This window comes from Squalius cephalus (assembly GCF_949319135.1).
Source record: "Squalius cephalus genome assembly, chromosome: 13".
Lineage (NCBI taxonomy): Eukaryota > Metazoa > Chordata > Actinopteri > Cypriniformes > Leuciscidae > Squalius > Squalius cephalus.
Genome location: NC_137134.1, coordinates 34,345,921 through 34,363,328, shown reverse-complemented (window position 1 = coordinate 34,363,328; position 17,408 = coordinate 34,345,921). Strand labels below are relative to the sequence as shown.

General features: G+C 34.6%; 1 protein-coding gene across 2 annotated transcripts; it reads left to right on the top strand.

Moving 5' to 3' along the window:
• Positions 1-11,182: 11,182 nt before the first annotated feature.
• Positions 11,183-17,084, top strand: LOC307170017 (uncharacterized protein). Of its 2 annotated transcripts, none has more exons than XM_079890951.1 (5): positions 11,183-11,432; positions 11,765-12,097; positions 14,378-14,500; positions 14,580-14,635; positions 16,793-17,084. In XM_079890951.1, the coding sequence occupies exons 1-5, from the start codon at positions 11,381-11,383 to the stop codon at positions 16,835-16,837; spliced, it is 609 nt and encodes a 202-aa protein (XP_079747077.1). In that variant the 5' UTR covers positions 11,183-11,380; the 3' UTR covers positions 16,838-17,084. The 2 variants fall into 2 exon arrangements, with proteins under 2 accessions (XP_079747077.1, XP_079747076.1); XM_079890950.1 differs by having other exon boundaries at positions 11,186-11,432; positions 14,333-14,500.
• The last annotated feature ends 324 nt before the right edge of the window (positions 17,085-17,408 follow it).

Here is a 17,408-nt window from a genome sequence, read left to right as displayed (position 1 = left end):
TGTTCTTCTAGTGTTTTTTCATAATAAATACTGATGATTATTTGAGTTTGTGCTCTCTTTCAGTGTCAGATTTGAACAGTGTCACTTTATTGTTTATATATCACTTTATTTTTTATATTTCACTTTGTTTATAACTTCTCTCAGATACAAAAAAAAATAATAATAAAAAAAAATAATAGAGACACACAGATCTCACTTTACTACTGCTGTATATTTGTCATATGTATTTTCTTGCCTTTATCAATAAAGTTTCTCACTCTGAGGTTCAAGAGTCTCTCATGATTTATTCAGAGGAATACAAACTTGATGTATATTCTAAATATTTCAGCAGTGTACCGTATACAGCTTTATTTCTACTATTTTAACAGGTGCTTCTTATAACCTATCTGTAAAAACATTATTTATTTATTTATATATTTTTTATATTACCAATTAGTTTGTTTTTCTTTCAATATATTCCGGTATAAACAACATACAGCTAAAATATTATTTCAAAAAGTTTTTATATTGTATTCATAAATCTAACTCTGTTACATGTTCTAGCTGCAGATTTACTGCAAGAAAAATATACAATACCGTGTTAAGTTCGTGTTACAGATCACATGCATTATCACATATATTTTACTTTATCACGTCAAGGATCTCACAATACTTGTTTTTTGAGGGACAAGTTTAGGCTTAGACCCAGGGTGAGGTGCTTCAACATCAGTGACTACGTTTACATGCAGCCAATAACCTGTTCAAAACCGGGATATTAGCAATAACCCGGTCGCGCACGGCCATGTAAACACTGGCAAAAACCCGGGGGCTGTTCCATAAACCAAGATTAGAGTATAAGCCAGGCTTATTTCGGTTAGTCAGGCTTATTTTTGGTAGATTCGGTTTCATAAAGCAAACTTAAAGGGGTCATGAACTGGATTGTTTTATTATTTTATAATGTTGCCTGGGGTGCCTTTATAATGTTAGTATGATTTTTACATAAAAAATTGTCATAATTTATAAATAAAAGCCATTTTTCCAAGCCTGATTTCAGCCTTAGATTTGAACGCACCGTTTTAAGGGGCGTGTCTGCTGTGAGACTGCAGTGCAAACGCCCACTGCTGTGATTGGCTGACATGCTTGCATATGAAATAGCTAGTATTACATGAACTCTCTCGAAAACTTTTACTACGTTTTTACTATTAGAGCTATCGAGATTAACAAATCGTGAAAAGTATCGTTTCAAGCATTATATTTAAATCTACTCCATCACATGAAAGGTTGCAGCATGATGAGCACTGAGCAGATGACAGACAGTCTGTTGATCGCGTGAATAAAGATCTTATCATTGCAACGCAATTTTTGCACTCTCACAAATGCTTACACCAAATCACAATGCAAACACGATGTGAGTACACAGTAAGAGCTTCGTTGTGTAGTGTAACAGTGTCATTATTTCATCACGAGTTTGTTAAGTGTCCAGATAAGCTCTCGCGGCTCGCGCTGTGCTGTTTGATTGACAGCTTCCGAATGGAAAGGGATCGTTCTTTGATCGCTTTCTGTATATAATTTAATAACAGTTTAAAAAATATTATTTTCATAATAGGCTACTACGAGAAATTATGTGAAGTTGATCGTTTAGTCACTGATGCATAAACAGTATTGAACGATTTTAAGAGAAAGATATCTGAACTTGAATAATTACACATCAGAAATCACTGATCGCAGATCAGGCATTAGAATACACATGGTTACTTACATGTTGCTGGCAGATCCGTCGGGAAATTGTGATTGACTGATTTAATAAAGTTTAACCATGCTGGAATCCGAAGGAAGCTTATGCAGACTGTCTTCTTCCACAAACAGGCACGCACAATATTTAGTAAACAGCATGTTTATTGCTTGGAAGTAGCTAGATCTGGGGGCTGTTCCATAAAACAAGATTAGAGTATAAGCCAGGCTTATTTCGGTTAGTCAGACTTATTGTCGGTGGATTCTGTTTCATAAAGCAAACTTAAAATAGTTCAAACTCAGTTACCCTGGCAACTTATGCTGGGAAACTAGCCTGGTCCAGGGCAGGCTAACTGTCAGGCTAAGCCTCAGTTGTTACACAGATCCTCTAACACTGACCAACAAGAACACAATGATATTACCACTGACTCTCTCATTCATTCTCTCAAGTCCATTATTGGACTTTATTAACCACTATTAGTCCAAAAATAAATACACCGTATACAGAAAATCAACTTAAATAAGGCTACAATGATACATTAGACAATATAGACCTATATATATATATATATATATATATATATATATATATATATATATATATATATATATATATATATATAGATAGATAGGCCTAAATACAAGATATATATATATATATATATATATATATATATATATATATATATATATACTACAGGTTTTCTTTTTTTACTGGCTGAATGTTTTGTGCCCAAGATTTAATTATTGTTTTAAAGATTTATGAATACATTTCTCTCTGGTTTTGTTTGGCAGCTGTAGTACATGTTTATGATTAGAAGAACATTAGAACACAATCTGAAAAAAGCTTTGTAAAGCATAAGTTAAAATCACAAAATTAAAAATAAATAATTACAAAAGCAGAGTATACATTTTAACTGGTAAGATGAATCTGAGCTTATAATGACAGTATTAGCCTACATTTGATTTACCCCATTACAATAGTCCCTTTACAGTTATTGCTATCATAAATATACACAGGTTTACAATTCTAAATAAGGCACATCTAATGTCCAAATAACAAATATTTTTATATATAAGTACTTTATTATGTCTTTCAATTCAAACACATTTAACACAATTATACAAATTGACAGTTCCTTTAAAGACATCATATTTTCCCCCAATAAATATTCCTTATTTTTCCTTCTACTTTTCTTCTTTTGTGATAATACCCACCAACACATAGCCTAAAAACACACATGATTAGAACAATAACCAAAAAGTACATAGTTAGACACTTTTACATATGATTTAAGGGGGAAAAGACAAAAAACAATAAATAAATAGTAATAAAAATTTAACATTAACATTTATATCAAACTCTTATAATGACACATAATTCCTAATAGTTATTCAAGTAATATTATTTAAATATCAAATATTCAATATTAAATAAGTAAATAAATAAAATAACAAATAACTAGAAATAAAAGGGAGGGAGGGTTATATAAAAATGTAGTTAATGTAGGCTAATATATATTCCTTTATTTTATGGAATATTCTTTGATTTTAGAGTTGTACATATCTTTTCAAAATGTATACATTTGCTCTTAATTTAATGTTATCCTCTCCATAATGTACTTTATAAACTAAATCTACTCATTTAAAACTGGGGATTCTTGCTTTCTCCAAAAAAATATTGCATTAAAAGCTGTAATTCTCAGCATTCTAAATAAGTATGCATCATCTTTATTAAGTAGCATAGGTCCTATACCCAAAACTATATTTTGTATCTCTATATATTTAGTTTCTTAAAAAAAAAATCTTCCCTGAATTATAGGCTACTTCACTGAAGTACTTCTGTTCGCTAGAAGTTCAGTGCAACTTATCCAACATCCTAAAGATAAATTATTATAATTAGAAGATATTTCTAGTGTTATAAAATATCGCATATTAATTTTCCAAGCAAAATGTATATTTTAGTCAGAATTATTGCGCTCCTATTTGGCGCGCATGCGCGCAGCAGCGCTCGTTCAATATGAAAATTAGCAGCAAAATGGATACATTTGCATGACTTTCGAACATTTACAGATGGAGAATATAACTGTAAAATGTAAGTTTTGCACTGAGGGGGAAAAAAACATGTTACAAACGCATAAAACAGCACAAAATATACGCTGTTTGATGTGGATCGATTTGATCCACGATCGACCTCTAGGGCTGCTTCAGAAACGCGTGCACACGCAATTATCTAGACTAGATAAACCTGGATCAAATTAGTGAGATTGCGTGAGCTTCAATTACCTTTTATGGAACCACTTTAGCCCCAACTCATTTGTTAGGCTCATTCAAGTCCGGTTTTGGAGTTTAATCCCCGCTTTTCTAAGCGGCTTTTATGGAACAGCCCCCCGGTTTAGCAATTATCATCGTCCTATGTTATTTAGCATGTTTGGGCGAATCGGTGGGCGGGGCTAACCAGGCCGTGTTGAAGTAGGCGTTGATCTTCTTTTGTGGAGGCGGTGTTTTATCCTCTTTGACGTCATAGTTCCCCACTTTGAAAAACGAGTCGTTTGCTGAGCCTGATGTCTATAAAAGCTTTTATTGGACTAACAAGGTAGTTTTCAGTTCTGAAACTTACAGGATATTATTATAGTATGATGATCTCTTATATGTCAAAAGCTCAAGGAAAATTTGATTTCTCAGTTCATCACCCCTTTAAAATAGTTCAAACTCAGTTACCCTGGCAACTTATGCTGGGAAACTAGCCTGGTCCAGGGCAGGCTAACTGTCAGGCTAAGCCTCAGTTGTTACACAGATCCTCTAACACTGACCAATAGGAACACAATGATATTACCACTGACACTCTCTCATACCATTATTGGACTTTATTAACCACTATTAGTCCAAAAATAAATACACAGTATACAGAAAATCAACTTAAATAAGGCTACAATGATAAATTAGACAATATAGACCTATATATATATATAGATAGATAGATAGATAGATAGATAGGCCTAAATACAATATATATACTACAGGTTTTTTTACTGGCTGAATGTTTTGTGCCCAAGATTTAATTAGATTGTTTTAAAGATTTATGAATACATTTCTCTCTGGTTTTGTTTGGCAGCTGTAGTACATGTTTATGATTAGAAGAACATTAGAACACAATCTGAAAAAAGCTTTGTAAAGCAGAAGTTAAAATCACAAAATTAAAAATAAATAATTACAAAAGCAGAGTATAAATTTTAACTGGTAAGATGAATCTGAGCTTAGTAATTGACAGTATATTAGCCTACATTTGATTTACCCCATTACAATAGTTATTACCCCTTTACAGTTATTGCTATCATAAAAATACACACAGGTTTAAAATTCTAAATAAGGCACATCTAATGTCCAAATAACAAATATTTGAGTATATATATATATATATATATATATATATATATATATATATATATATATATATATATATATAATGTACTTTATTATGTCTTTCAATTCAAACACATTTAACACAATTATACAAATTGACAGTTCCTTTAAAGACATCATATTTTCCCCCAATAAATATTCCTTATTTTTCCTTCTACTTTTTTTCTTTTGTGATAATACCCACCAACACATAGCCTAAAAACACACATGATTAGAACAATAACCAAAAAGCAAAAAGTACATAGACACTTTTACATATGATTTAAGGGGGAAAAGACAAAAAACAATAAATAAATAGTAATAAAAATTTAACATTAACATATTTATATCAAACTCTTATAATGACACATAATTCCTAATAGTTATTCAAGTAATATTATTTGAATATCAAATATTCAATATTAAATAAGTAAATAAATAAAATAACAAATAACTAGAAATAAAAGGGAGGGAGGGTTATATAAAAATGTAGTTAATGTAGGCTAATATATATTCCTTTATTTTATGGAATATTCTTTGATTTTAGAGTTGTACATATCTTTTCAAAATGTATACATTTGCTCTTAATTTAATGTTATCCTCTCCATAATGTACTTTAGAAACTAAATCTACTCATTTAAAACTGGGGATTCTTGCTTTCTCCAAAAAAATATTGCATTAAAAGCTGTAATTCTCAGCATTCTAAATAAGTATACATCATCTTTATTAAGTAGCATAGGTCCTATACCCAAAACTATATTTTGTATCTTTATATAGGCTATTTAGTTTCTTAAAAAAAAGTGATAAAAACTCAGTGAGTGTTTTAGCGCAATTTCTCACCTCATGGGATCACAACACTAAGAGATAGTAAATCTTTTCCTGGATTTTTTTTTGTGCGTTCCCGAGATTAGACCTTCCTTAACATAATGCCGAAAACCCGAAGTCTTTAGGTGGTCTGGTTGAGGAGTAGATAGAAGTGCAAGATTGGTGCGCACAGACGCACAGAACAGAAATCATGAGTTAACAATCGCAATTTGTCCGGTGGAAAATTGCGCTAAAAATCTTCCCTGAATTATAGGCTACTTCACTGAAGTACTTCTGTTCGCTAGAAGTTCACTGCAACTTATCCAACATCCTAAAGATAAATTATTATAATTAGAAGATATTTCTAGTGTTATGAAATATCGCATATTAATTTTCCAAGCAAAATGTATATTTTAGTCAGAATTATTGCGCTCCTATTTGGCGCGCATGCGCGCAGCAGCGCTCGTTCAATATGAAAATTAGCAGCAAAATGGATACATTTGCATGACTTTCGAACATTTACAGATGGAGAATATAACTGTAAAATGTCAGTTTTGAACTAAGGGGAGGAAAAAACATGTCACAAACGCATAAAACAGCACAAAATATACGCTGTTTGATGGTGGATCGATTTGATCCACGATCGACCTCTAGGGCTGCTAAGAAACGCGTGCACACGCAATTATCTAGACTAGATAAACCTGGATCAAATTAGTGAGATTGCGTGAGCTTCAATTACCTTTTATGGAACCACTTTAGCCCCAACTCATTTCTTAGGCTCATTCAAGTCCGGTTTTGGAGTTTAATCCCCGCTTTTCTAAGCGGCTTTTATGGAACAGCCCCCCGGATATGCTCATATCCCGGTTTTTAAAAACCCGGATATTATACCTGGGGTACCCCTTTTCTAACCCGAATATTTGGTCATGTAAACGCGTATCGGCATATCCCCATCAAAAGGAACATTGATTTGTGTTCTGCGCATGTTCTATTCGCAAGGAATCTTGGTCTTTAGAGTAGAGACGGTGCATACAAAACCCCGCGTGCAGTTTACCGGAAGTAAACAAGAAATAGAGGTAAACATGGCGAGACGCAGCACAGGGGTCCGTTCTTCGTACGTCGCTAACTCACTTAGCTGGATTTGATTGTTGGCGATTTGGCATGATCTTGGATTGTTTGGTTCTTCAACGCTCATCCGGGACTTGCTGTCATAGCAACATGTGCGCAAGCTTAAACCTGCTCGTGAGCAGGCTTATTTCATGTTAACAGGATTAGATCCCGGCTTCATAAGCGGAGCTGATACGGGAAGTCCAGCGCAGCGCGATAGTGCACTTTCTTTCTGAGATATATATTTTTTCTCGTGATTCGTGAGATTGTCGTTTTTTGTCGCTTTTAGGTTTAAAAAACAGTTTTAGGTTTTTTTGTGGCATTTCCAAGCCACTTAAGACCCAATGTTGTAAAGCAGTTTTTTTTTTTTTAGGCTATCATAATTTTTTCTGAAGATCATACAATCATGACCATGCCGATTACAGATATGTCACTCAGGCTTCACTAACCTGATTGGTACCATAGACTATAGGTTACCATAGACTGCCATCAAGAAATAATTCAGGGAAGATTTTTTTTAAGAAACTAAATATATAGAGATACAAAATATAGTTTTGGGTATAGGACCTATGCTACTTAATAAAGATGATGTATACTTATTTAGAATGCTGAAAATTACAGCTTTTAATGCAATATTTTTTTTTTGGAGAAAGCAAGAATGCCCAGTTTTAAATGAGTAGATTTAGTTTCTAAAGTACATTATGGAGAGGATAACATTAAATTAAGAGCAAATGTATACATTTTGAAAAGATTTCGAGGACCCCCTTGAAAACGAGATGTTTCATCTCAAGGGGTTATCCTCATCAATAAATTTCATAATTAATATGTGTAACTCTAAAATTAAAGAATATTCCATAAAATAAAGGAATATATATTAGCCTACATTAACTACATTTTTATATAACCCTCCCTCCCTTTTATTTCTAGATATTTGTTATTTTATTTATTTACTTATTTAATATTGAATATTTGATATTCAAATAATATTACTTGAATAACTATTAGGAATTATGTGTCATTATAAGAGTTTGATATAAATATGTTAATGTTAAAATTTTATTACTATTTTTATTGTTTTTTGTCTTTTCCCCCTTAAATCATATGTAAAAGTGTCTATGTACTTTTTGCTTTTTGGTTATTGTTCTAATCATGTGTGTTTTTAGGCTATGTGTTGGTGGGTATTATCACAAAAGAAAAAAAAGTAGACGGAAAAATAAGGAATATTTATTGGAGGAAAAATATGATGTCTTTAAAGAAACTGTCAATTTGTATAATTGTGTTAAATGTGTTTGAATTGAAAGACATAATAAAGTACATTATATATATATATATATATATATATATATATATATATATATATATATATATATATATATATATACTCAAATATTTGTTATTTGGACATTAGATGTGCCTTATTTAGAATTTTAAACCTGTGTGTATATTTTTATGATAGCAATAACTGTAAAGGGACTATTGTAATGGGGTAAATCAAATGTAGGCTAATATACTGTCAATTACTAAGCTCAGATTCATCTTACCAGTTAAAATTTATACTCTGCTTTTGTAATTATTTATTTTTAATTTTGTGATTTTAACTTCTGCTTTACAAAGCTTTTTTCAGATTGTGTTCTAATGTTCTTCTAATCATAAACATGTACTACAGCTGCCAAACAAAACCAGAGAGAAATGTATTCATAAATCTTTAAAACAATCTAATTAAATCTTGGGCACAAAACATTCAGCCAGTAAAAAAAGAAAACCTGTAGTATATATATATTGTATTTAGGCCTATCTATCTATCTATCTATCTATCTATCTATCTATCTATCTATCTATCTATCTAGGTCTTTATTGTGTAATTTATCATTGTAGCCTTATTTAAGTTGATTTTCTGTATACTGTGTATTTATTTTTGGACTAATAGTGGTTAATAAAGTCCAATAATGGTATGAGAGAGTGTCAGTGGTAATATCATATTGGTCAGTGTTAGAGGATCTGTGTAACAACTGAGGCTTAGCCTGACAGTTAGCCTGCCCTGGACCAGGCTAGTTTCCCAGCATAAGTTGCCAGGGTAACTGAGTTTGAACTATTTTAAGTTTGCTTTATTAAACAGAATCCACCGACAAGTCTGACTAACCGAAATAAGCCTGGCTTATACTCTAATCTTGTTTTATGGAACAGCCCCCCGGACTATTCATTATCCGCGTGCTGCTGTTGTTGTTGTTGTCTTTGGATACAGGAAGAAGAATCGGAAATGACGCATATTACGTCTTAAGGTTGTCCGCACGTCCAGACGCTAACCGTGCGTCGCCGTTTACATCGGGATATTACCAATTGATTACAAATTCCATGTATACAGGAGTAACTCTCTCTGCTCACGCATGTAAACGGGTTATTCCGAATGTTTCAGAAACTCGAATAGTGACCTTAACCCGACCATAACCCGGTTATTGGCTGCATGTAAACGTAGTCAGTGTTATTCACCTATCATTTCCCTCTGATTTTGGGGAAAAGTTATGGGTAGGGTTAGGTTTAGGGGTAGGGATAGGGTAAGGACTACATTTTGGGACAGGAATGTTATTCCAGGATCAACAAAATATGTTGATCCTGGAACATGACGTACTTGGCAAAATCACGGTGACCCAGGAGACGAGTGAGCTAACATTGCATTCGGACGTGCCTTGATGTCTTCCGACCTTGGATTGAGTCCGGCAGCATTTATCAGCTTTCAGACGCAGCCGTACACTCGTTATTGCAGTGCATTGTGGGATTGAATGAGTGCACTCAATAACGTCCACTATGGTGTCGGACACCACTACAAATGGCTGTTCCCTCAAATTATGGCCTATTTAAGGGTCTAGTGGCGATTTCGGACACAGCCCATGCATGATTTATTACATTCATTATGTTGAGCGCCTCCTGGAGGAATACTAACTTTACATATATATATAATTATCAGCAGAGAGCAACATATACAGCTTTACAATTATTTAAACCATCATTGGTAAATGTACATTATTATTAAGATCATTATTCTTTTTCAGAAATATATTTTTTCATTTAAGCTTCATTCAAGTTTGAGTTCAGCTCTAAACTCAGTTATTAGTAATTATTAAATAAAATAATATAAAATATAATAAATATGAAGCTCAAATACCCAACAGCATTAGTTTGAGTGTGACATTACTCTTATGTGAAGTTGTTGCTTAGTTATTGGTCCATATAAAAATTTGTTTATCAACAACAATTTGTTGTAATTTGACATTTAAATGAATAAAAGTATTTGATATCTTGAAATGAGAAAATCTGAGATGATTTATTTTCATTAATTATTCAGATATTGGCCTCTCAGGAAGTGTAACTTTTAAAAATATAAATCTAAAATCACAATAAAACTCACAGAATGACTTTACAAACCGTTTATTGACTGATCTGATCTCAGTTTGATGTGTTTATTCCTCTGACTCTGTCCACTGTTGTGGTCCTACTGAAGCTGTGATCCGATTGGTCCTCTCTGCTCTGGTGGGCGTGGCTACTGTCATTATTGTGGTTTATGAGATCAGATCCAGAAGAGCTGAACAGGATCCGCTCCATCAGTGCTGTATGACGTCAGTTTGAGATTGAAGGTTGTTTAAATCTCAACATTAAGATGTTTGATGTTCATCTCTCATATCTTCTCTAACATTCTATTCTATTCTATTCTATTCTATTCTATTCTATTCTATTCTATTCTATATAAACATTTGATATGATTACAGCAGTATTTCCTGTTCCTGACACAGATATTCAACATCCTGGTGTGTTTACATTAATTGATCATATTTATTTGAATATTAATCATATGAAGATATCAGAGAACACTTTCATACACACAGTTATAGCAGGCGATCTGTTCCTGCTCCATAAAACCATTAGAGAAACTCTGAAATCAGTCTGAGAGGAGAAACAATCGAGACATTTGATCAGAAATGAGCAACAAACGTCCTGAAGAGAGTTACAGGAGAGAGCAGAGCCAAACACTCACAGGATCTCATGACAAGATCAAACTGTTGCTTTAAGATGTTTTTAACATGTTATTGGTCAGTTTATTTCTGTTGAAAATGATGTCATTGACTTACAGGAAGTTGAGGCCTACTGGAGCTCAAAGTGACAAACTGACAATGTTCAGAGTGTGAATTAATCAGCTAAGAAAGAGCTAGACGGTCACACGCATTAACACTGAATAAATAGGCAGATATTTTAACTGATTGTGGAGTTTGGCTTCACTTTACTACAGAGAAGCTTCACATCAGTGCGTCTGTTTATTACTGAACCAGTTTTGAAGAGTTTGTCTTCTCATATTTGTGGACTGAAACTGATGAAGATGTTTCTCCCTGTTTTGCTCTGCTTGTGTTTGTGGCGTCTGGATGGTGAGTTTAAATGTGTTTTTATGACTTCAGTTGTTTCTGCATCAGATTCACTGTGTGTTTCTCTAAATGTTGGTTCTATAAAACACTGAAGCTCAAACAGCATTAGTTTCAGTGTGACGTGATTCTCGTCTGAAGTAAAAGTGTTTTCTGTGTTTGATGTTGTGTGGAGATCAGACCAACTTCAGTTCCAGCCGCAGGAAACATAGTTTTATTCATTATGAGATGCAATGATTCATGCCATTTAACACCATTTTGCTTCTGTTGTGTCTGTTCTGTTGTAGAGATGTTATTCAAATCTCAAACAGGTTCGACTTTTTCTGTTTGTTCTTCAGGAGTGTTTGCTGACACAGATGCAGTGAAGTCAGTGTCAGTGATGGAGGGAGATTCAGTCACTCTAAACTCTGGTCTCACTGAAATACAGACAGATGAAGAGATACGGTGGACATTTGGAACTAACGGGCCTCTTATAGCTAAAACTGATGGAGTGAACATTATCATGATCCCTGATGATCTTGATGGGAGATTCAGAGACAGACTGAAGCTGGACAGGAAGACTGGATCTCTGACCATCATGAACATCAGAACTGAAGATGCTGGAGTTTATGAAGTTGAGATCAGCCGCAGCAGCTCAGAGACTAAATACAGATTCACTGTTACTGTCTATGGTGAGGCACAATTACACAATAATAATTGTTTATTAAATATTTTTACACAAATAATAATACTTTTTAATACTATTTATTAAATGAAATTCTCTTAAACACTTACACAACAATGTACATCACATGTCACAATACATTGCAGTCAATAATAACCACATATAAGCAATAAAGTAGGGTTAATATAGTGCACATTCAAATATATTTTCATATTAATATATTTATTAATGAATATTTATTAATGAACAATATTATACATTGTATGGGTCAAAATTATCGATTTTTCTTTTATGCCAAAAATCATTAGGATATTAAAGCTACACTGTGTAATTTTTTAAGTTGATTCTTAGGAAAAAACACTTTGTTCTTTCAAAATGATATGTGCTCATTAATGTGTAATTACTTCTACCAACTAATCAAGTATTCTCGTAAGCGTAGAATCTGCCATTTATAATGCATATGAGCGAGTATAATGCATTGCGCCTCCATCTTGAAAATACATTAGCCAAAGAGGGACATACCTGGAAATTCAAGCTTTGCCTTTCGTGTTTTGACTCTCAGTGACACCGTGACGAATGCGAGATGGAGATTACTCGCCACTGCCGGCAGATTTGTAATAATACGGCCACCGTAGGAGTTAAAACGCCCTTGGAATGGGAGGAGCTAGAAAGTAATATTCAGTTGGTAGACATAAACAATTTCACCGCTAGATGGGAGAAAATCTTACACAGTGTAGCTTTAAGTAAAGATCATGTTCCATGAAGATATTTTGTAAATTTTTTTTGTTAAAATTTTTTTTTTTGCACCCTGTTTCCAGATTTTCAATAGTTGTATCTCAGCCAAATATTGTCATATCCTAACAAACCAAACATCAATGGAAAGCTTATTTTTTTCAGCTTCCAGATGATGTATAAATCTCAATTTCAAAAAATTGACCCATGTGACTGGTTTTGTGGTCCACTGTCACAATTGTACTGTAAGAGTTTTAGTCTGCTGTTAACTGTCTGTGTAGCCTGGGTTTTTGCATTTTGGCAAATGTGGAACTTCATCCCCGAGGAAGCACGCAGAAACTGTGGTAAGAAAGCAGTTCTGTCGAACGGTATTTTTCATATTTAACACTGTTAAGTACAGTATGTGTGGTGTGCAGGGCGTGTTTGAACAGTCTATGGTTTGAACCCAAAATGGTCAGATGTAGGCTAGACGAAATTGCGTGGCATATAGTGTTGTAGCCGCGTCTGTTCGATTGGTAAAATGTGATAAGGCTCAGTTTTGTGGTAACGTTTGCCATGTTCTTCATGTAACGGCCTTTTGACAGCTTCGGCTGAAGTTGTCCTTGTGTTAATTGTCGTGTAATAACTTCTGTATGACCTGGCAATAAACATTTTTGTAAGTGTGTCTATAATGTGATAGTCTAAACTGATTTTATTTCGGGTGCGGGTCGGGTGTCGGTTCTATTTTAAGCGGGTCGGTGCAGATTTTAATTAGTGCTGCTGTCGGGAAACGGGTCGGGTGTGGTTTTAAGCACTGCGGGTACAGGCGGGTGCGGATTTACAAAATCGGACCCGTGCAGGACTCTGGTGTACAAATCTCTGACCCATCATCTTCTTCTTTGTTGAATATCTGTCGCTCTACATACGTCATCTGGTATAATTGAAACGATTGGCTATGAGCTACGTACAGGCGCATTTGATAGACATTTGTAGCGCCCAATAAACGGCTCTGGGCATTCGTAAACCACGCCTCAAATACGAGAAAATGCACATGTGGTTCCCAGACCACGTCTCAAAGAGAAAGTGGTCTGACGTTAGCCAGGCTACTGTCTGTGTTTGGGCCTTTACACATTTTTGCTCCCATTTTTCCTTATCTATCTCCAATCCGAGGTCTTGTTCCCACATGGCTAATCTGGATGAAGATTACTCCTGAGAACCTAATAATAATGTATAAACTAGTGTGTCCTCCATTAGTGTGTCCTCCATCTTCGCTTGGTTTAGATATATATTTCTCCAGATTAGTTCTGGCCCAGCAACACATAATAATTATTCATTAAGTTTACAAAACAAACAAACAAACAAACAAACAAACTCTTACTCATTTAAGATTGGGCATTTTTATATGACATGTTCTTCTCTGGCAGTGTAATCTTGTTAAATTTGACTATATAGTGTTTATTTATTGAGCCGATCTCTGTCTTCTGTTGTAGATCAGACACATTCACTCAGACTAATGACTGTCTTTCTTTAGCCGCTACAACACCGGACCCACACACTTCTTCATATCCTTCTTCAGGTCCTCCTCCAGGTTCTGTTTCTCCGACAGTGCTGATCACTGCTGCTGTTGCTGCTGCTGGTTTTCTGCTGATTGTGGCTGTAATCTGGGTGTTTTGTTACTGCAGGAAACGCAGAGATGAAGGTAAAGTGAAACTACAGCTTGAACATTCTTAAAAAAACAATATTATTCATGTTTTGATTGAACGTGTGTGTAATTACAGATCAGAATCATGATCAAACTGATGCAACTCTCCATAAACACTTTGGACAAATGAAGGTAAGTGTCTCTGTGTCATTTCAGTCAGTTTAATTAACAAATAACTGCAGAGCATATAGCAATATTCCTGTTTAAAATGTGTATGATTTCATTCCGAAAAACTACTTTACAACAAACTTGTTGAACATATATTTGGCAGTGTGCGATATAATATGTGTTGTTGTTGAACAAGTTTTATGGTTTCCAGAGTCTCTCTTGTTGGTTTTTATTTTTCATATTGTTAATAAAGTTGCTCTTGTGTTCTAAAATTTCATAATAAAATTTAAAAGACAGAAACTCCTACATTATGAACAAACACAAAACAACCAGTCAATGCAAAAAAAAAAAAAAACCTGATTTTGTGTCCGATAATACTCAATCTGCACATTTGAGTATTATAACAATGCTCAGGTCCAGTGCATTATCAATCCTGTCGTGGAAATTCTTAATACGAATACAACCTACTTAATCTGACTTCTTCGCCACGGACAATTTAAACAACTTCCAGTTGTTAAAAATAATAAATACAGTCTCTCGAGGTAATTCCCTGAATACTTACTATACTATACAATACTCCCTGAAGTAAGGTGACAGCGTCCCGTCTAGAAGCTATTATCACTACCTCAATCACACATGAGCACACAGGTCTTTATCATCTATACACTCTCACCGTCCTTTCTCAGGTGTACGCTGGTCCGACACAGGATCATTAATACTAACTCAGAGTATTACAGCCTCACCCCGTGGGCGGCTCTATAGTCTTCAACACTATCACTATGTCTAGCATCTGACACACTATGGCTCTATGGTGGTCTTTTGAGCGTAGAATCTTTAGTACTTCTATCACTACATCAATCACACATAGATGTTCTGTTGTTGTCTTTTGAGCGTAGAATCTGTTTCTCAGCTGTGCAGCAAATACCTGACATATACCACACGACTCCCAAGTTGCTCTTTGTAGAAATGTGGCCCTATTTTAACGATCTGAAACGCAAGTATCAAACGCGAAACGCAAGTAACTTTGTTGGTGGATCTCGACGCAAATCTAAAATGTGTTGGTCTGAAGTAGCTTCATTATTCATAGGTGTGGTTTGGGGGCGTAACGTGAAATAAACCAATCAGAGCGTCATCTCACATTCCCTTTAAGAGCAGGCGAGCTTGTTCCATGGCAGATTGCTATTATAACAGCGGATTTGCAGGAGCGGTTCACAGCCGAGGAGACCGACGTTCTCGCCAGGGCCGTAAAACACAGAGAAGTGACATTGGGGATGGAGAAACACACCCAAATTAGCTTTGGTTAAACAGGCGTATAATAATTTGGGTAAATGTGTAAGCTAGATTTATGCCTATTTTTTCACATCTTCATGGACACAACAATGATTTCCCTTGTGTGTTCATATTTTTTCCTTGTAATTATGTATGATTTTCAAAAATGAAAACTGCTGCGTCTGTGTAGATGAGAGAAGTAAAGTATGAGCGTTGTGCACTCGCTACATTATGGCCAAGCATGCGCCCTTAAAATTGCATCTGAATAACGCGCCACTGACTTTAGACGAGGTTTCTCCTGGTCAGTAGCGGAATTGTTTTCTGAAACTGCAAAATAGCACCAGGGAACGTTTGCGCTGGAATACGCCTCCTCTTTGCGCTGAACCACCCGGGAGCGCAAGTTCATTCCCTAATTTACCGAATTGTGTCTGTGGAGGGAAAAGTCCGCTCTGTGTCGGGTGCAAAATGGGAATGATACATGCGTCGGTGTATAAAGTCAATTGCGCTGGGTGCAAGATAGGGCCCATGAAGTTTTATTCACATCCGGGAGATCACTGGCCACAACAACCAAGTGAGTCTCCAGAACAAAAGATACATGTACATTTATATCATACAGTTGAGTAAAAATCAATGTCACTCAAGTCTTCTTCACTGTGATTTGTTCTGGTCATTAGTTTAAAATGATCTAAGCTAATCATATGACTGTTAGTTCTTCTGTGTTAAGCACTTTTTGGGTAAGTATATATGACCTTTGACCTGAGCATCCTTAATCTGCATTTCTCTGTACATTTAATGTTGAAAATACCCATTACATTAAATATTTCTATCACAATCCCTTAAAACTCATTTATAAATTTTCATTGATTATGTTTGTATCAAGTTTGTATTTCTCCTTTTGTGTTTGTGTTACAGGAATCTGAGATGACGGAGGGGATTTACACATATTTCACATTTTAATCACAAATGAAGATCTGATCACAACAACTGCATCTGTCTTTACAGTTTATTACTGTTTCACATATAATCTGATTTGTTGTTTTGTCATTTATATTTCCTCTAAGTGATCTTTGATGAGTTTATTGTGATCCTGAATGATAAATTCTGTAGATTACCAAATATCATTTTAAATATTTAGCATAACATGCTTTATCCTCCATATGTGTCTGTTTGTGTTTATCAATAAAGTTTTCTCTCTCTGAGGTTCAAGAGTCTCTCCATTGCTGTCTCTGAAATCCCCTATACCCTCATTCACTGTTCCCTACATTACTCCACTAATATAGTCCACTTGAGGGAGTGAATGAAAACGAGTGAGTGAAGGGCTGAGCTTTTGCATAATTTGTGCTGTTTAATAATTAATTGAAACGTAGTAAACTGGCAGCTCCAGTAGTGAAAAGATTTATCCTGAACTCTGCTATGGAAACTAGCATGTAAACGGTAATTAAACAATTGAATAATCAATAAAAAAGGAATTTATACCTGTATGATATTACACTGGACCAGCACGGGTTGGAAAACGAATGGATGATTA